General features: G+C 40.0%; 1 protein-coding gene across 9 annotated transcripts in view; it reads right to left on the reverse strand.

Moving 5' to 3' along the window:
• Window positions 1–918: 918 nt before the first annotated feature.
• CTBP1 (C-terminal binding protein 1) overlaps window positions 919–20,763 on the reverse strand; it is a 250,777-nt gene continuing 230,932 nt past the window's right edge. For 8 of the 9 annotated variants that reach the window (XM_075420335.1, XM_075420344.1, XM_075420343.1 and 5 more), the window contains 5 exons: window positions 16,766–16,980; window positions 12,461–12,591; window positions 10,173–10,300; window positions 8,062–8,179; window positions 919–2,400 (listed from right to left, as the gene is read on the reverse strand). In XM_075420335.1, coding sequence (XP_075276450.1) covers window positions 2,214–2,400; window positions 8,062–8,179; window positions 10,173–10,300; window positions 12,461–12,591; window positions 16,766–16,980 — 779 coding nt within the window. In that variant the 3' untranslated portion in view covers window positions 919–2,213. The remainder of the gene's footprint in view (window positions 2,401–8,061; window positions 8,180–10,172; window positions 10,301–12,460; window positions 12,592–16,765; window positions 16,981–20,763) is intronic. The other variant, XM_075420337.1, reaches the window with a different exon arrangement.

Here is a 20,763-nt window from a genome sequence, read left to right on the forward strand (position 1 = left end):
AAAGCTGACATACATAAGCCATGTCCAAACGGACGAAGAGCAGGAAACAAAACAACCCCTCTCAGTTTTCCTTGAGAAATTTGGTTGCAAACGAGCGTCAGCGATTCCTAGCAGCCACGTCGAGTGTTTTACATATGCTAAAAAACCATCTTCAGTCTGAGAAAGCAGCATCCTAAAACATGAAATACCAACGAAATATGAAACCCTACTTCAACTGCAGGAGACCACATGCGATTTTTCGCAAGTTTTTTTGGCCCCAAAGCTGTTCGAGGCTTCTTCGCTGAACAACCTGCAGCTTGAAGGCTGCTTTCTGTTTCGTTTAATGGAGGGAACAGGAATGGTTTTAACACCAAATAAATTGTAATGGATGACATTTTTGGCTCAAAACATTCAAGGCAAACACCTTCCTCCACTCTTCCATGGTGATAAATTTTCCCTTTTTATAGTACTCATTGGGTACAGACCTGCAAGTTTCAGTCCTTCTTGATTCGCGGCCTCCTAACATTTCCCCAGCAGAAGCCGCGCTGTGGACTCGCAGGAAGGGGGGGACAGTAACTTTCCATAGAACCCATAAAGACAGCTCACTAACCTTAGGTGTGCAGCTACTACTTCAGATTAACAATGAACAAACAGAGAAGAGACCATCCACGAGGCTTCTGTCCACGCTCACTTTTGCCCATCCTGGGTTTCCTTCTTGCAGCGGCTGAACTTTTGTCTCGCTTTTTAACTGCCTGGGGGATGAAGGACATCTCATCCAGCAGCACAGGAAAGGCCAAAGCAGCTTCCAGCTGAAATCCAACCTGCCTTCAAAACACTTCTTCCCTTTATTCAAAGAAACAAACTCCTTCAATATAGCAAATACAATTACACCCTGCTGCACGCTTCCATCATCACAAAAGCAAATAAAACAATGGACACTTCTCAGGTTGGACTTCGGCAAAAGATGTTTATTATCATTATTATTATTATTGTCGTGTTGCTGTTGTACCTCCTCTGCTCTGCCCACAGTGGTGGCATAAATGCTGTTACCATACTGTAGCTGATGATGCCGGTGTACAAATCAAAATCCATCTTAATTTCAAACTCCATTAGAAACACAGGAAAAAAGATCGACATTTAGAAATGTAAAGGGAAAAATGGTATGGAAAGAATTTTTTTTTTTATTTTTCAAGCTTCCGAGACAGTATTACAAACAACAGAGAGCAAAGTAAAGCTAGAAATGAAATACTTGACAGCATCTGTTTAAAAATTACAGCTAAGAAACCTAATAAAAGTTGAATAAACAGTTACTAGAAATAAAAAATTTTTACACATATGATATTTGTCTGGGATTTTTATTTCTTTAAAATAATTCATACAAATGGTTACAGTCACAAACATGATTTTAACCAAAAATATTGCTAGCCTACCACATTACCAGGAAGGAATCAATGTAGGCAATGAAATGCTGCTACTTTTCAGTAGTCTAGTGCCTTTTTCGCATACCACCAATAATATATACTTTAACTGGTGACAAAAAGCACAACGCTCGTTTATACAAAACCTTTTTTTTTTCCTCAAAATCTCTTTGCAAGGTTGTCTTCATTTTGAAACAAGGGAATTCATGCCAAAATTAGGAGAAACTGCTTTTCTTTTGTTTACTAAATTATTCTAAAAAATAAGACAAGCAGGTAGAAAAAACAATGCACTGTGTGGCGTAGAAAGAAAAATGGGAAAAATTCATTGTCCTGAGAAGTTTGCTAACTGCCTCATTTTGGGGCATGTTTTAAAATATAAAAGAAAGGATTATTTTTAATCTCAAAATTGGTTTGTTGAATGCCTCCCTTATGTTTTTCCTTGTTGACAGCTAAGCAAACAAACCCTTTTTAATGTTCTAAAAACTGTACACAGACAAGTACATTCATGATATAATTAACTACTAACTTCTCTTGCTTAACAAAGAACCCATAGGACACAGAAACAGTGAATCAGTCCACTGGACAGGGACAAACTACAATTTATACGGAGGAAAAATGTTTCCAAATCTTCTTTTTGTCTCCCACCTTTTCCTTTTATACTGTATATTGGACCAGTTTCTAAACCAATAATCGTCTCCTCCTGTAAGTTCATGGTTTTGCCTTTAATCAAAATCCAGGGTTTGGTTTTGTTTTGTTGGTTTGTCTTCCACACGCTGAAGCTGACATCTCCGATGTTGGGAATGCTGTTTTTGTAGGCTACAATTGGTCGCTTGGGTGGTCTCTATCAGCTTCTGGTTTGACAGTTTGGCCGGGGGAAGGAGCATGGGGCGGGTGGGCTACAGCAGGGAGGCCGTGCGATAAAGACATGGGGTTGGGGACTATTCCTTCTACCGCTGCAGGTATGCCAGTTGAAGCCACGCTTACAACGCCCGGGGGATACCTGCTGAGAGAAGGAAACGAGAACATACATTAAAACCAGGAGACAACTGACCAGAAAGTCTACCTTGCCTCCTTCTAGAGCCACAGAGACGCTGCTTTTGTTTTCAGACCAGCGAGAAAGGCAGTTGGTTAAGCTCCAGATGAGACACCATATGCAGATGCTGCTAAATAAGCAAAAGATGCTGTATCTCAGCCAAATGAGAAATAATGGTTTGTTAGATTGTTTCTTCAGCTTTCAGATTTAATAGTATGAGTGACAGCACAGCAAAGGAAACAGCCTGGAAGCACTGCTCCTCTCAAAGTATACCTCAAGAAGCAGGAACTCAGGCTAGGTCCATGCAATATCGATCCGTTCGCTACGACTTCTCCTCAAACTGACCTTCAGAGATTTTTTTTCTTTTTATTCTCATGTAGAAGTTTAAAAAATTCATTGTTGCGGTTTGAAAAAATATTTCTTCAAACCAATCTTGCAGTTGTAGTTTTCTCATAGCTCCCCCAAAAAGCAACCATATCCACACACTCTTAAGATGACAAATTCAGGCCTACTGCACCCGAGCAACTTCTTCAGCATCAAACTTGCCACTGTACTTGTCCGAAGGATGGTCAGTACTAGTCACACAGCGGACTAGTGCTTTAGGCAGACTGCACGAAAGAGAGATGCAAACACAAAAACTATGGATGGTTTTAAAGATTTCGTACTCTATCTGAATGAACACCAAGGACTAAATATTTTACGAATTCAACAAAAAAAAAATCACCCCCTGATTCAGCTTGATTTTATGATGGCTCCGGTATCATCAGGCTAAAAAAAAAAGAATCTTGAAAATCTACTGTTTCAGTCCCAAAGTTCAGACGTAATTGATGAACACTGGTATTTCACAGTGCCGCACATAAACAACAGCTACACAGGAACACTTGTAATAAAAACATGCTTTCTTTTAGCCAAATACCTCAATACCCATTTGCAAGTTCTCACGCTGACCACTTAACACTGGCCCTCTGCCTCCCCTCCCCATCATAAAGCTGCACACTCATCCCTTCTTGTCTCCTGCAATATTCTGCTCACCCAAGCATCCTAGCGAGAGCATTATCCATCAAAAGCCTAAACACACAAACCTACCACTCACTGTGGCATCTGCTACCCTAGTTATTTACTTAGAACTAAATGGGAGAAAGGGTACTTGTAGCCTTGTCAAGCTTTTTCAAGTATGACATTATTCTGCTGTTGATTTTCTCTCATCAGAGTTTGGTGCTGAATGCATCAGGGAATTTCACCCCGTCTCAGCAGCATCTTTTCCAAAGTAATGCGTGTTGGTCATCCTGAATTCCCTCAAACTGATAGAAAATTAGTGCAGAACTTACGCAAAACTCAGAGGAGGAAAAAAACAACTGGACAAAAGCACATTTAGTTGTTCTTTTTTCTTCCACCCCAGAAACATCACGGGAACTGCTTTTTCTGAACACTGTGCCACAGGGGCGAGGGGCTCAGCACAGCTATCCCGACACGACACAAGGACGACGAAGACACCATACACTGGCCTGGTCATCCTGGGAAGGATTCCTACAGATCACACCACTGGCTGTAAGCTGGGATGGGTAACCAGTATGTGAAAGTTCACACCACCTGTAGGCCAGGGAACTTTATTCCCAAAGGCACACATATTTACAGGCCTTCCTATGCTGGTTCCTTCTCCAAAGACTCTCCTTAGGATTAATTTGCAGTTGCTAATGGAACTAGTTGCTCGTTTCAGTACCTCAATTTGAATCTTATTAATAAAATTTGCTTCAATTCCTACAAAAACTGTCAGACTGGGTACTGTTTTACTTATGCAAATTTAATTGTGAAATAGCTTATCTGTACTCTAGGTGCTTTGCAAAAAACATAACATGAAATGACAAAAACTTCCATTTAAAAGCCCAACACAGCAACCATTTCTAACACAACATCCCCACTTTCTAACAACTTATTCACTGAGCATCAACACACCAGAGCTGGGAGAAATCAAGGAGAGCACCAATTGTACAACTGTGTTTCCCTCAGGAAGAAAAGTCAGAGCCTCCCCTTGTGAAAACGGATGGTGGTGGATCAGAAGCACTCAGAGTTACCTTGTCAGCACATTGAGCTGTTCAAACTACACATCTGTAATTGTGCTTTGACTCCAGATATTTTTTCTGTATATAAAAATACTCCCTTTGGACACTGAGTTATAACTGGTCTCTACTGGAGACTCTACTAGGTCTCTACTGTGGTTTCTACCTGCCAGCACTTCTCCTCAGACACAGGCTTCCTACAGACTTTTAGTAACATCCAAAAGCCCTACAATAGTTTTTCTTCTCCAGAAGCCACATAGTGGCACTAGCCAAAATACAGATAACATACCCCTCTACAGAAACTGTATTTTGACAACAACTAACTCGATTTTGCCACTCTCTTTTCATAATTTTTGTCCCTTTTTAATCATCAGTGTTGTTCAAATCCTGTCTCTGAAAGGAGAACATATAAACCCAATGGCCTCTACACATGGGCATTTCTATCCTACATAACCTTACCTTATGTTGCTGTTTACTACTTTTCTATTCTTAACCAGCAAATACATTCCCTCCAGCGCCTCATAAAGCCGCTCCCAGTCTTCCTCCTCTGGCAGCAGTACGTTGAAATGTTTTCGAGGTAAAATGTCCACTGAATTAAATTTTTGTGAAAGCAGAAGTGAGAGATCAGTCACACCTCCTCTGCTACTTCATACTCCTCCTTCCCCTTCCCTCACAGTCTTAATTTATGAACAAAAATACAGTATCCCTTTTAATTACAACTGAAAGCAAACTTTAATTTCTATGTTAATCTCCTGTATTTTTTAAACTACGGAAGCACCTTGAACTCACTATGTCAAGCTCTGTTCAAGAAAATGACTCTGTCCCAAAAGAGCTCAGAAATGTAAGTGCATGCTGTTGTCTCACATTACAGACTCTGAAAATCACCAGTGAAATACCTCAACATGAAATAGCTCCTGAATTACCAACATCTAACTATTCTCACCCAACTACCTCTTACGGACGTGGATATTCTCATGTTCTACCTGTTAGAAAGCAGAAAGATATGCCAACACATCTATAAACCGCACAATTGCTGTTTACTGGCTGTCGACTGTCACTTTGCCTGTAACCTGCACGCTCTGTGACACAGGACAAGGCAGGGGGTTATTTAACAGGCAGCTCAGTAACAAATACACAGGAACAACACAAAAACAGGGTGTGTTTTGCTGCTTCACCGAGACTATTACAAACAGTTCCTTCTCAGGAATATCGTTAATCTTTACTCATGGGATACGTCCCATTTGCTTAACCTTTTGTGTTACTAAGGCATCTTGCATTTCACAACGTAAATGGTTTTATTTTGCACAGAACTGCCATGCTATTCAGAAGATCGAGATTGTATTCTGCTGATGAATGCTCAACTTTCTTTGCTCGCAGTAGTATCTGGTAATTTAAGAGTTCTGTCCTACATCAAAACAAATGCAAACGATACATCCAGAATAAAGCAGCCTCGTTCATTTTAGTTCACTGAAAGAGCTATTTGCATTTTTTAATACATAAATTATGATCCTATGTCTTATCGTCTAATGCAATTACATGACTATGATACAGTTATTAGCACATCTGAAACATCACACTGCCTGCGAAAGACTCCAGGACTCAGCTAGTCAAACACAATCTTGGATTGCAAAGAGAAGAGAAAAATCTGGTTTTGAACAATCAATTCAAATTCTTTACTTAATCCAGGTAGGAATTAAGCATCAGCAAACACTGTTACTGAACCAATTTCTTCATAAAGCCCGAGCTTCAAGTTCCACATATTTTATACTGCACAAAATAGTAACTACCTTCATCCACACTCAAACACTATTCTTATCAACCCTACAAACGGAAGCTTTCATATTTCTTGCATGACTAACTCCTCCCTCAAAATTCCCAAATTTTACATTTGAAAATAACTGTCAAGTCAAAATTTATTTGAGATTAATTTTCTTAATTGAAAAAACTGACTGAAACAATGCCTAAAAAAAGCATTCAGTTCTGTGCCTGTCCTGCTCAAATTAAATACATGTAGTCTTTACCTTGTAAATCATTAACTTCCAAAACACGCGTTAAGTTAAAATCCATTTCTAGCTGCGAAGCCTGCTTCTGCTGGACTTGTGCCCTCCAAAACGAGAACAACCAACTGCATTTTATTTGGGCATGCAACCCTGCTCCAAACTGCCATGACAGGGTTGGAGTCATCACCCCCTGCCCAGCAGCACCTGCCTCTATGCCTCAATCGCATTCAGCTCTACCCCGAGTACTCCAAACTGAAGTCAACGAAACCACGTGCTGTGTGGAAGAGAACACACGTGCTTGAACTTTCCATTTAAGCAAACAAAACCACTCTTCTTCAGATATTTAGGGCTACAGGCACTTTTTCCAAAAATAAACATGCTGATGTGATGCGAGGTACACGTGTTGATCAAATCAAAGTTATTCTCTAGCTTTCGTGCACTCATGGCTACTGATAGGGAGATCATGGCAGAGGGTGGTGACGCTCCTCCCCGCCACTTCTCCATCACTTTCTGACAAGACTGTTAGAAGTCACTTGGACACGAGAGCTTGGCTTCACTTCTCAGCAGTGCACAGCTGGGTTCTCACGTAGGGTAACACACACAAAAAATCATCCTGCCTCTATTAAAAGCATGGGGTAGCCCTCCTGAAGAAGGACAAAGATAAGAAAGATACATGAAGAAGCACAGCAGAAAGCTTAGGACAAAGAGGTATTAAAAAAAAAGAAAAAAAAAGGACGGACCCCACTGTCCCTTCCCTCACGGCACTGAGGGAAGCAGCTGTTCGCAGCTTTCTCAGCCACTTCCATCCTACTTATGAGTAAATACCATACTGGAAAACAAAAAATTGCAGACGTTTTTCATAAATGAAAATTGTGTGAAGCTGGCTACTAGGAAAAATCTGCTGCTAGAACAGCTGCTAGGGATAAAAGGACAGCGAAAGACTCTCAAGCAAAGTAACTAAGGAACTTTGATGATAACAGATGTAAAAAAATGGCCCCTTTCTATTAATTAAGAGCTGCTTTCACAGTTGACTGAGAATACACAGATCAAGTCCCTCAAATGTTTTTCCTCAAAAATTAAACATATAATTTAGAAAACACTATTTTGAATATATTTTCATAATCACTGCAGACTATTCCACTGTATCCACTACAGAGTTCTTTGCTTTCCCATGTGTCTGGAGGCCACAAAACCACGTAACCATAGTTTACTATTGAAGGTCTTTCTGTAACCTACTGCTGTATCATTAACTTCAGCAAAAGGAATATAAACTTCCACTGCACTCACCAGAGATGACCAGAATTGTTTCACTGGAATATACAAAAAAATGTGTATTGTTCAGATATTACTAACCACACAAAAAATATAAGAAATGGAAACGTGCTTACGCACTGCACGACTGACTTCAACTAGCAAAACAAAAGCATTCTCCTGAATGCAGCAATTATGAAAACAATATAGGTGGGACCTAATCCAAAACCATTACATTTATTAATAGGAAGGTCTTTTATTTATTCTGGAATACTTAATTCTGAATCAAGCAGGCATTTCTTTTGCACCTGCAGCATGCTTACCTGTATGCAGCACCATTAAGCTCTGGATGAACAACTCCTGGATCCATGCTGGCCCAATGTGTAGCTGCAGTCAAGTGATCTTTGTTAACACAGTTTTTCAGACTGTCTGGAATACGACCTAGCATGAAGCGAGGGAGAGGAAACAAAAAAAACAATTATGTGCCTTATGCCCTCAATGTATCTACGTTAAAAATAGTTACAAATATTTGCTAATTCTGTAGGAGTGTTCTACTAGTCTCCCATTAGAAGAGAGTATTTATTCATGTGTAAACTTGTTTCATAATGATCTTTTCACTTGTCATGCTCGCTTTCCCGTTTCTTCCATTACTGTTTTCAGCAGTCCTTTTTATTTTATACAGCAGATCGTCACTGATGTTTCTTGGAACAGCAGAACAACTTAACATCTCTATCGTCAGATGGTAGTCACAGCCTGCATTCCTTCATGGTGCATCTTTTTCCAATTAGTTTCTCTCTCTACAACCTTTCTCACCTATGTCCCCCTATGGCTTTCACATATCCCGCTTTATCCCACGCTTCCTGTGCCTTTCCTACTTTTGTTTCACTGCAATTCAACGTCGTGCTCACCTCCCTACAGTTGGTCTCCATTTGATCTTGCTACAAACCACGTGCAAACACTGAAGTGCTGACAGCTTCAGTACAAATCAGTGATTTAGACTCCTGATAGCACAATCACACTTTAAGAAAATATAGGTCTGTCTTCCTAGGCACACGTTTGGGCTACTGCACAATATTTAGCATAAAACTAGCTCCACATAGCTGACTTATTCAGTTTTCAGATATTAGCCTATGAATGCTTATTTGCACATCAACTGTCACTCAAACAGGTATCCAATGCCGGTTTGTGGAATCTCTCCCAGAGCTCCTTGAGAGGAGGTAATAGGTATACAACTTTAATTGGAGTACTATTACAGATCTGCTGGAGCATAAGCACAAGGACCAATTCCAGCAAAACGATGGCGAGAGACTTTAGGTTACCTCTAAAACAGAGAGAGAGTCCTGTAAAGGGCAATTCAGAGGTGCCTTTAATCACCATGCAGAGGAGAATCTTCTCTGCACAGGCTATAAACGAAACTGAATTGCCCAGCCTCCCTACAAATGGCTACCGCTAGTGCTTTCTGTACAGCAGCGCTGTGTGTTGACACTGAACTACCCTCAAGGTGACACAGATGGCCCTTCATGTCCGCAGAGCATTCAGTCTATATTGCCAAGGGGGAAACAGCAAAGTCCTACTAAAGAGAGAACATTAGTGCTTAATGAATCATTTTCCAGTATGAAAATCCTTCCTTTTATTTCAGGCTACAAGGGATTAAAACCAATGCCAAATGGCTCACTCATTTTATTTATTAGCACTGCGTGTTCAAGACATCACTGTTTTCTCTATGTGAACAGTTTACAATTACATGGTAGTTACATAACAAGGAGACTTTGCTCTTTAAAATTCTAGTCTTCTTTAGCAATGCTTTAAAGACAGGAACATCTAAAATGCAGTGTCCTTCCAACAAAATACTGAAAGCTTTGTCTAATGTAGAGAATGAAATGAGATATGAGCATCACTAGGAACAGCATGAAGCTCCAGATGCTTTTTCTCTGAACGTTACAGCCTCAAAGACACTGAAATTCCAGACCATCCTCTAAGACAAATTTGGATGAACTTTGGAAACTACAAAGGAGTCAAAGAGAAAAGAATAAAGGAAACAGAACTGCTCAGGACAAGTGTAAGGGGGCACCCAGGAAAACCTACGGAAGATACCACCACCAGCTGGATGACTTGCAGTCAAACCATCAAATGGGTAACATCAACAAGCAACAAAAAAAACCACAAAGCAGATGTTGCACATGTAAGTACTTTTCTGGTATATGGAAAAAGTACTTATTTTGCAGCGCCTGCCTTCACTGTAATTTCCATCAACCTCCAAAATACTCTGTTCCACTTCTGAGAGCAGACTTAGTGGGTATTTCTATGTTCCAAATATTAGAAGTGGTAAACAAAACCTAAGGATGGTTCTTTTCAGCATCCTTTAGGACTGAAGCATAAAAAAGTTTGTTAAAAAGAAATACGCAGTGGAGGTGCTAATAAGGGGAGTTAGTACCTGTGATCGCCCTTCGGATCTCTCGTGCCGCTTCCTCCCGCATCTCAATCGAGGCTTGTTCACTATACCAGGCTGCATGTGGGGTACAGATCAGGTTTGGTGCATCCTTCAAGGGGCCCTGACTAAAGCTAAATGAAGATTTAAAACAAGATCAAATGACAAAACATATTGGGGGGGGGGGGAGGTAGAGGGGGAAGAAGGGGGAGATCCAGATGGATTTGTACATACACAGATTAATTTCTATAACAGGAAAGAACTGCATTTCTATTCCTTGTTGGGTTTGTTTTTCATTCTGTCAGTTAATTTAATACACTATTCATGGTATAAATAAGCAAGAATCACCTCTCATAGACTCAAGGGGTAGCACCTAAGTACAGTAGCAACATTAGCTTCTGTCCAATGTATTTATTGCTAACTACAGCCACTGCCACTCCAGTTCTGGTGCAGAAATGCATAAAGCAAGACCTAAATCAATTCAGGATGTCATTCCGTTTGTCCATTTCATCACAGTTTTACTGTATCAGCCAACAAAGCTCTGCTCTCTCAAGAGTCACTGTCAATGTGACATTTAGCCATTTAAAGAAAAAAATGTTACAATTACCTCCAAATATTAAGTGTGTCCAGCTGCAGCCTCAATTTCTTTTTGATAATTCAGTTATTTTTTGTTATTTTAAACTATTTTTTCTTTCCTGTTCCTTTATAGAAACTCCCCAGAAAGAAGGAAATCTACTTTACAGATTGATTTCCAGTGAAAGCAATAAATCTGTGTAAAAGTGCTATCGCAGAGACAGAGTAAAGAAACTGAAAATAACAGAAACTTGCTCCTCCTATTTATTTGCAGTTTTAGTAATCTTAGTCAATTGTAACAACAGGAGAACAAATATTTTAAGACAAAAGCGTGCTTTCAGAGTTGGTCATAATTCATAAAATGACAGATTTCATCTGTAGTTCAATAAACATCAGAATATCTGGCAAAACTCTTCAATAGAGTTGCACGCTGCGATCAGATAGACATGCTGCACTGAAGCCAAAGGAAATTGTGGCTGTAATCCTGCAACTGAATCTCTGCAGATGGCATCTCCATGCAGTAAATGGGGCTTCCTGGAGGTGCAACGGTCTGCTTGGGCAGATCCGAGATCTGAATTGGGAAGAATGTGTGTAGCTGAAAGTCCCTTGAGCTGTTGAGACTCTGGCTTTGCACAGCACTACTGCATTGTAATGGCTACATTTAGACGTAAATGAATGCAGGGTATGCATAAATAAAATTAAATATTTGTGATGTGGCATTGCGTCTCAGTAGGCACAAAAATTCTACCTAAAAGGATACCATTCTATTTTGTGAAAGCTTCTATTCCACCCCCAAGCTGATATGAGAGAGACTGTCCTCTCTCCAATCTTTACAGCCTGCCCTCAGGTTCTGAATCTGTTCCTCTTCAAAAACTTATGTGGATTGTTCCAGCTAAAATTACATTTCTCCCTGCCCAGACTGAACAACTGAAAAAGGCTTGTCACACACAAGCACCAAGCTAAAGCAGTCTACTCTCCTAACTAACTCAGAGGTCAAGCTCAAGACTCAAGGACATACCAAACAGGCTCGTTTCCGATTAGGAGCGCTGATACCGTAATACCAATGCCACTTTGGGGAGTGGAATATTTGTGCCTAAAGCGCTGGACTTCTCAGTACCATTCAAAAACTAAGGCTCTTAGACAGCAGAGTTACTACTCCCCTGATAAAGGGTAAAGCAAAACTGAACATGCACTCTGACCACTTTCCTTAACTTTTTTTGCAACCTGTTACATTTATAGCTTTCCCGCAGAGGCGATCTGGACACAAGTATGTCTTTACCTAGAGAAAGGTGTCATAAAGTAGTTATTTCTCACATCAAAACTCATAAAGAGTCTCTTTAGATATCAACATTAGTTGCCTCCACAGTTACATCAATGTCAGAGGAGTGCTCCCCTCAAAGTCATGATACAAAGCCATGCCCAGGACTTGAATCCAAGTCCCTGCTATTTCTGCTAAAGAAACCCACTGGATTTTTTTTTAATTTTTTTTTTAAGGAATTAAATCTTGGACGTCACTTTTTTTCACTTCTGATCACACACATAAGCTCCATCTACATTTGCATTAGTCCAGTGCTGCACAGATTCATGTTGCTTTACTGATGAGTATTTAGCTACCAAATGAAGGGAAAACTCAATTTACTTGTTGCTGTTGATTGTATCATGCACTAAGACTTAAAAATAAGAAAGTGAACAAAATAAAAAGAAAAGAAAAGGAAAAGCACCTGAATGGTTCTGACTCATGTACATCTAAGGCTGCCCCTCGTATCCTTCCTTCCTTCAGGGCCTGTGCAAGTGCTTTTTCGTCTACTAACCCACCTCGAGCTGTGTTGACCAGGAAAGCCCCTTGTCTCATCTAGGGAAAGTTAAAAACAAGAATGATGAAATAAAAATAAATGAAATAAAATCGTTGTGGCATTATTTTTTACTCAAAAGAAGCATCCATAACAACAAAGGCTATTCAGCTGGTTTAACCTGTAACAGTTGTCTTCCCTCTCCATTGGAAAGTACCACAAAATGTGATGCTTCTAACATGAAATGCTATTTCACAGCACTTAATAACCTTTTGTTTCTTGTAAGTAGTGTCTTTTAACAGAAGCGTTGTTTCAGATATTGTGCAGTAACATGATCAAAAGATGCAACTGTGCATATGAAAGCGACAGATCATTTTATGCCTTTTTATTTCACTGTGAAATTGCATGAAACAGAAACTACAGCACATTCTTAAACAAATTCATATTTTGTGGTTTTCAACTTTCACACAAATAAAAGCCTACATGGATTTTTCAGAAAAATCAATGCTTTGGATTTTCAAACACTCTTCCCTTTAGCTGTCAAAACACAGTAGATCTATGTTTTATTTATTTTTGTTACTTCGGCTTCCTCCTCCCTGTGAGACTTCCCAAACAAAGGTCTAAAGAATTTGTGTATTATTCAATTAAAAGGCATGAAAATGAATTTGGTTGAGAACGCTGTGTGCCCAGGAGAGAAGCTGTGCTGTGCATTGTGCAGATTAGCATTGTAGATGACACTGTGTGGGGAGAACTACAAGAATTTACACCATAATATATCCACAACACGAAAACAAAGTGGCGGTTTAAATAAGAGAAATGGTGCGGAAAAAACATAAATTACTACATCCTGCTTCCAGTCACCCTAATACTTCATCTTTTACCAGATGTCTCAAAGACAGCTTCTGATCTCAGAAGCATTTCTGTGCATGAAGGTAAGGATACGAAGAGCAAGAACCACGGTGAAGACAAATAATAAAAATCTCATTTTGTACTGTGTCCATCTCTCACCACAAGAACAAGAAAACTCCAACATTTTGACAGCAAGTCAACTACCTGCAACCTACACATCAAACTACTAAAGCTTACGTAAATGGGTCCTTACTCTGCAAGACTGATTTGAATGCCAAAATCGTGAACAACAAGGAAGTTTGGACGAACATCACCTATGAGAATTTTTTTTACACGAGATCATAGGAAACGTTAAACAATTAACATGCATATGCTTGCAGTAAGGTTTTAAGAAACAAAACTCACCACACTAGTAAAGGAATAATGGCTTTAAACTAAGGGAGGGTAGATTTAGACTAGATATAAGGAAGAAATTGTTTACCATGAGGGTGGTGAAACACTGGAACAGATTGCCCAGAGAGGTAGCGGAGGCCCCATCCCTGGAAATACTCAAGGCCAGGTTGGACAGGGCTCTGAGCAACCTGATCTGGTTGAAGATGTCCCTGCTCATTGCAGGGGGGTTGGGCTAGGTGACCTCTAAACGGCCCTTCCAACCCAAAGCATTCTATGATTCTGTATTTTTATTGGCAAACTCACTGAAGTTTAGTGTGGCCCTGCCTCTCTCCATTTGCAGATTCTTGGGCTTACAGGAGAACTATCTATTGGTCTGTATAGCAAAACCAAAGTCCACCCGCAGGCGCAGAACTAAGGGATAATTCTTTTAGTTTTATGTAGTTAACGTGGGAATTAAAGCAGTGAAGAAATGGTGGTGTCATCCTAAGTTGGTCTTTTAACAACAAGGCGTTCCCGATGGGAACCATCGCTGCATCTCCACTACTCACTCCAGCTGTAAGAACTAGATCAGAACTAGCACAGGAGGGCTCACATAAGCGACAGTCACACCTCCTGTGTAGACATGCCATATAGGCTCCTGGGACCTTATATACCCTTCCTATTTCTGTGCTCTTGCCAACCGAGTTTTAAGTACAGCCTAGTGTATTTATCTGCCCTTTGAAGGACTTGAAAATTTTAATCAGAGTGAACCCTGCTAAAATCTTCTGTCCAGCCTTAACAGCCTTGCCTGAGTTTTCACTTTAGGACTATTTACAAAACTCTAAAGCTAGTACTAAGACAAGTCCAAATCAAACAGAACATGGCTGCATAAATGCATTCTAGTGGGAATAAATTATGTGACTCGTGATAAACTTTCAGGGTGGGTGCAGCTAGAGATGACCCTTAGCAATGGGTGGAAGCTTGGAAGAGCTTCACTGCTAGAGTTGCTGATGGCTGTTAAATCCACCTACACTAAACCTGCATAGCTGCTTTAAAAACGTACTGCGTTTAAAATGCAATGTCTTCTCAAATCTGTAAAACTGAAGATGACCTCAGCTTCTCTTAAGAGCACCTGATTACCTGGGTTCAATCAACACCAGCTTGAAACACTTCTCTGAGCTACTCTGGGACCACAAGGCCAAGCACACTGGCTAGGCAGACTGCTGACTAATAAAAGGGAAAAAGCTACTGAAAGGGAAGATTGACAGCAAATTTCCAAAGACATTTTAAGGTTATGTAATTTCAGATTCTAAACAAAATTCAGTGTGAGACTTTAGTGAAATGAGATGTACTTCTCTGTACTTTGTTTAAAAAATGGTTACTTCATGAGCGTGCAATATCGGACAAAAGTGGCATGCAATGCTCTCTAAAAATTCTAGGCCAACTCTAACATCTGTCAGCCTATTTTGCTCTTTTTGATAGATTTTCAGAAGATCTGCTCTATGCAAACTAAGCAGTCAGAGGTGTGACAATTCTATGGTTTACACACATCAGCTGTTACAACACAGACTGCTTCATCTAAACTTATCCAAACCAAGAACTACCTTCTAATGTTTTAATCCTTGCTTTAATCATGAAGGATAACAAATGGGAAGAAAAATGTTTATGATATCCTTTCCAGTACAGACTTTACTATATGCATTTCACTCAGATGGTACCACTCAGTTTTAACCTTGTCTGTTTTATTTCTCTGATTAATGCACTAGGCCCTCTCCAAAGCCCACTGCATTTATCCACCACCACTCAAAAACCTCCTGTGATACACTGGCCCAAGTTTCACAGTCTGCTGTATAATGAGCGACCATTGCTAAGCCTCCAGACGCTCCCACTGAATTCAGTGTGATTCTGGTTGGGTCTAGGTGTCTGCCTGCAAAGACTTCTAACCACATAATAACCACTGAACGTACTCAAGCACACAACAAGAGAGAATGTTCAGGGCAGGGTGACGGAGCTCTGATCTCTTCAGATATTTGCATTTTATACTTCTTAATTTTTTAGAGTTTTAAATCCCAAACCCTGATTTTATGTTGGGATAGATCCGCTAAATCCCTAAAATCTCAAATCAGGAGCATGTTATATCACCTTTTGTCTGCCATGATCCTACACTGCTGTGGCACATGTTCAGTAATTACTTCAGTTCTCAAAGTTCAACAGCAGTAGCTGCAAACTTGGAAGCCAAGCAATGATTTTACAGTCATTGTTACCAACACATACAAACACTACATGCATAAAGAACAGCAAAATCAAGTATTATATCTTAGTTTCTTTCCTGTACACTGTCTACGTTCTTGCATCTCAATGTTATATTTCTTGCTGCTACCTACACTGCGGCTGGAGTCGGAAGCTAGACATTTAATCACAAAGTTTACTATCAAATTAATCAATAACGAAGCAGTTACTACACCTAGATTTTGCAATTATTTTAATATTACCTAAAACTTTAGGGAGAGGTTAGTACTAATTCCAAGAAACGTTATTTTTCCAAATAATGCAGTGCTGTAAATGCGATCCATCCATGAAGCGCTCTGCAAGCATCAGGACTGAGCACAGGGGGGAGCCATTTAGTCATAATCCTTAAATTGCATCTAAAGAACTCAACCTGAGGAACAAGAGTGAAAGGCAGAACTGCTCCCTGAAAATAGAGAGGCAAAGGAAGTAGCTACTAGAAGACAGAGAAAAAGTGCTTTTACATAAATGCAACTTTATTAAATCTGAGCAACATTAAGAAAAGCAAATTATTTCCACAAATGCAATGTTACTGAGCAGAAAAGACAACAGAAGCAACAACACATAAGCCACCAGCTATTTCCTAATCAGTTATAAAGCTGCTTGATCTCAAGGTAGCAAAAGGGAAAGAAATTTCTTTCAAATGAGAATCTGCCTGTTTACATAAATGAACGCTACACAGTGTCAGCCACCAGCACCGGCGTGGAAGGCACCCACAGAGATTATTACCTGCTTTATGGTGAAGTCATTAATAAGGTGATGATTGTGTTCGTTCAAGTTGCAGTGCAGGGTAACACAGTCACTGTGGAACAGCAGGTCCTGCAAAGTGCTCACCCGCTGCAGTCCCAGAGCACGCTCCATGCCATCTGAGAGATATGGGTCATAGAAAATCACACTGAAGCCAAAGGCTTTGGCACGTAGTGCTACTGCTTGCCCAACACGCCCTAGAACAAGATAAACACGCAATGAGAACAGACATGAAGCAGCAGGTGTCAGGTAGCCTCCTCCTTCCTATCAAACCATACCGTTCTGCACAGTAACTGCAAGAGGATAAAAAAAGAGGCGGCTCCCACCCTGCCTGAAATCCTCACTAAGATAAGAAACGTTACACGTGGCCTGCTTCACACTGCCTTGGTTCGAAACAAAGCAGGAGGTTTGCACCTTTTGCAACTGGAGATCTGAAATGCCAGGAGATGTCACGTAATCTGCAATAATCTGTGTAATACAAGGGTTTGCCTGCTGGGCCTGTTTATGGTAAAACACTAGTGCTTGTGAACACATCCTGCCAAGGACTACTTCTTACCGCTGTCAGACCAGCTGGCTTTAATAAAAAGCTATAAAATTAATCCTCAAAAATGGATGCAATAAAAGATAATTTGTTTAATCTGAAGCTCAACCATCCTCCATGCATGGAATCTCCTTTCTGAACTAGCATTTTCTTTCATTTTGAATAACATCCTTTCAGCACTAAAATGCCTAAAAGAATCCTGTCATCTAAGCCTCTAAAAAATTTTGTATCCGTCTACCTAAATGATGAATAAATACAATCCATCATATGGCACCTAGTTAAGAAAAGTGTGGTACCATTTGGTATTCACACTGACCTTAGCTTTTCTTTGTTCCACTTTCCTTACTGTCATATTTCAGAGTTGTGACTGAAATTGCTGTTTGGGCATGACTCCATGCCACACGTATCTCCCTTTGACACAGTACCGGTAAAACACAGAGAAAAAAAGCGAGTGAGTACATCTAGTGAGTAAAGGGTATTTTGAAGAATGGTTAACTAACACACTTTTCAGGTTAGACAACTATACACTAGATACTCACTTTGGAGTATTACAGAAGTTAGATAAAGACATTTCAAAAGCATCACTGGACACACACCATAACAATCATGTCTCATTTAAAAAAAACAGTCAACAAGTTTTCTTTTGCAACATCTGAGTTTGTTCAAAAAAGCATCGAATTAACACAGGGAAATCCTATCTCTTTTCCAGTCGTGCCTGAAGGGATTTCCCTCTGCTTTTCAGTTTTTCTTTGAATCAACTTAAGAAGCCACAGGAAGTAAAAGTTTTTATTGATCATTTAACCTGAACGCACCAATATGGGTTTAGAATATTAATCAGTATGTCAATCGGATGGACGCTATCTGCTTTTCTTTGGGGACATCACGTTAAAATACTCATCAAAATCTTTTTATTTCAATACTTGTGTACATGTTATTTGTTTGCTTTTCAAGCTGTGTTTTATAAACTTGAATTAGACAATTTTCAGCACAAACACTGTATTATTTCCAAATTTTGGCATGTTCACAGCTCTAGGAATCAGTCACACAACTGCAAACAATTTATTTTTTTTTTAAAGGAAGAGTACCACTTTCACTCCAGCTCCATTCATTTTCACATGCAACATTCTGTCATCTCTTCTTTTTTACACTCTGCAACAGTAATACCTGAGAGGATTCACGACAGTGAAATCTCTTACAACACACTCTCCAGTGCAAGCTACACTTGCCGTTCATTGCAATCAGGCTAATAAACTAAAGCCTTCTTGAATGTGTGTGAAGTTTCCTTCTGAAGCACTTGGGAATCACATGCGTGTACTTCTAACCAGAATTATCGTCTTATAATAATTTTACGGGATAAAACTCTTCCGCAATTGACAGTTCATATTTAGTCTTAGTTGTCAGACATACATAAGTGGACACACATAATTTGCCAATTCCTTTTTGAACTACAGTCTGGCAATATAGTACAACCACAAACCTATGACGTTTTTTTTCCTTTCCCGAAAAACTTTCACTATTTAAGACTCTCCTGGGCATGACGGGTGGCTCAAAACCTACCTCAGCACATCAAGAACAACAGAACAGCACAGAAAGCATCCCACCTTCGGGACAACTCTATCTTAAAAGCATATACAATTGCTGTGAATATTCATGGCGGCTTCCAGGGAAGGTAAATTCTGACGTTCAAAATATTAAATGAACTTCTTTGTCTGTAGTGTGGGAGTAACGCAGAAAATGCACGTTGCATACTATTGCAAAAAAAGCAGAAAGCAATAAAAGCCTATTTTACAAATCAGAGATTTATACAAAGCAAAGCCCATGCATCATTTCAGCGATACCAGTGAAGAGAGACTCATCAAAAACACCTGCATCTCCTGTTAGCCTCACCCATCTATTCCTGGAAATTCTCCCAGCTTCCCCCACATCTCCCAGTTTGTAGATGCCTCTGACCTTGACCATGACCTGACTTGAGTGTGACAGTACAGTAGCTACAGTTGTCCATGATCAGCCCTTGGGCAAAGAATGAGCATCCTACACTGGTATTACAAAGTTTTATAAAATGCCCTTGATACCACGGAAATGTTGATGATCTGCCTGCAGACTTCCATGGAAAGAAAAAGTGCTTTCACTTAGCAGCTCTTTCCTGTCTACGCAACAGTAATGGAGAATCTGAGTAATTTTTCCTCCCTCTTGGAGAACTCCGAAATGTGGAGAGCGCCATTTTGTTACATTTCCTGCTGAGCACATCAAGAGAGCAGTAGGAGTGCTAAGGGTACATCATTTACTGCATGCTAATACCGCCCAACTCTTAAGCCTTAATATTGTCTGATAATGCAAGATGAGTACTTGGGCAACATCTGTTCAGGACCATGGGACTGTTGAGAGAACATAGCAGGTGAGGAAAGACAAACTGAGTGATGACATTCATTATGATGTGAAGACAAATGGAGGAATTTCACCTCTCTTGAGTGAGGAAATGCATTAACTGTTAGTCATCAGCATTTGTAACAGGGAAGGAAGGGGAAGGGAGTGTGACTTCACTGCTGTAAAATTATCATTACAGCAGAATCGGGTCCAGCTATCTATTCATCCAAGTACTTACAGGCTGCTGCTGCTCATAAATACTTTCCTTTAAAAAAAAAAACAAACTTAAACGTCTAGATATAAGGTGAAAAGGTAGCTTTTTTTTTTTTAGAACACAGGGCTTACTATCCAAGCTTGTGATGCTTCACTTGAAATACAGGACACTGGATAGTAATCAAGATTGAAAGTGACAAAGACGGCAGTTTAATGATGTGATATTATTATTTATGTAAGGCTCAAAGAATCACACACTTCATAAAGACAGAAAAAAGCACAGGCTCTGCCCTAAGGAGTTCAGAGGCTAACTAAACAACAAAACAGTGACGGATGGTATCCAAAAAGCACATGAAGGAGGCATTATGCTGTCGAGTCTCTGTTTATCTTCAAGCTCAATACAAGCAGAGGATGAGAGATAGGGTTAACTTTAAAGGAGGAGCACGGAGTAATAGGATTAAGCAGGACAGACCAAGTGTCAAAGCAGGAATATGTATGAGAGGATGCAAAGAAAAGAGAGGGGGTGATGGAAAGAAAAAGGCAAGTGAGTCACGAAACTTGGCTAGACCAGTAGATAAGGAAGTGACTAGCTGAAGCTCTGGAGGCAATGACATAGTCATTCCCTAGCACAGATAGGCAAGAGCTAGGGTGTTTCTCTCTGGCAAAACAAGAGAGGAGCCCAGGAACAGATGTGAAGAAGGTCTGGACTTAGCTGGTGCCGCAGCAAAGTGATAAAACTCCAGCAACCCACTGCTGAAGAGACCACAAGTCTAAGGCAAGACTAGAGAAACATAGCTGTGGTTGACATACGAGATGATCTCGGACACACATTAACGAGAAGGGACAGAAACAGCGATACTAC

This window comes from Opisthocomus hoazin, chromosome 5 (assembly GCF_030867145.1).
Source record: "Opisthocomus hoazin isolate bOpiHoa1 chromosome 5, bOpiHoa1.hap1, whole genome shotgun sequence".
Lineage (NCBI taxonomy): Eukaryota > Metazoa > Chordata > Aves > Opisthocomiformes > Opisthocomidae > Opisthocomus > Opisthocomus hoazin.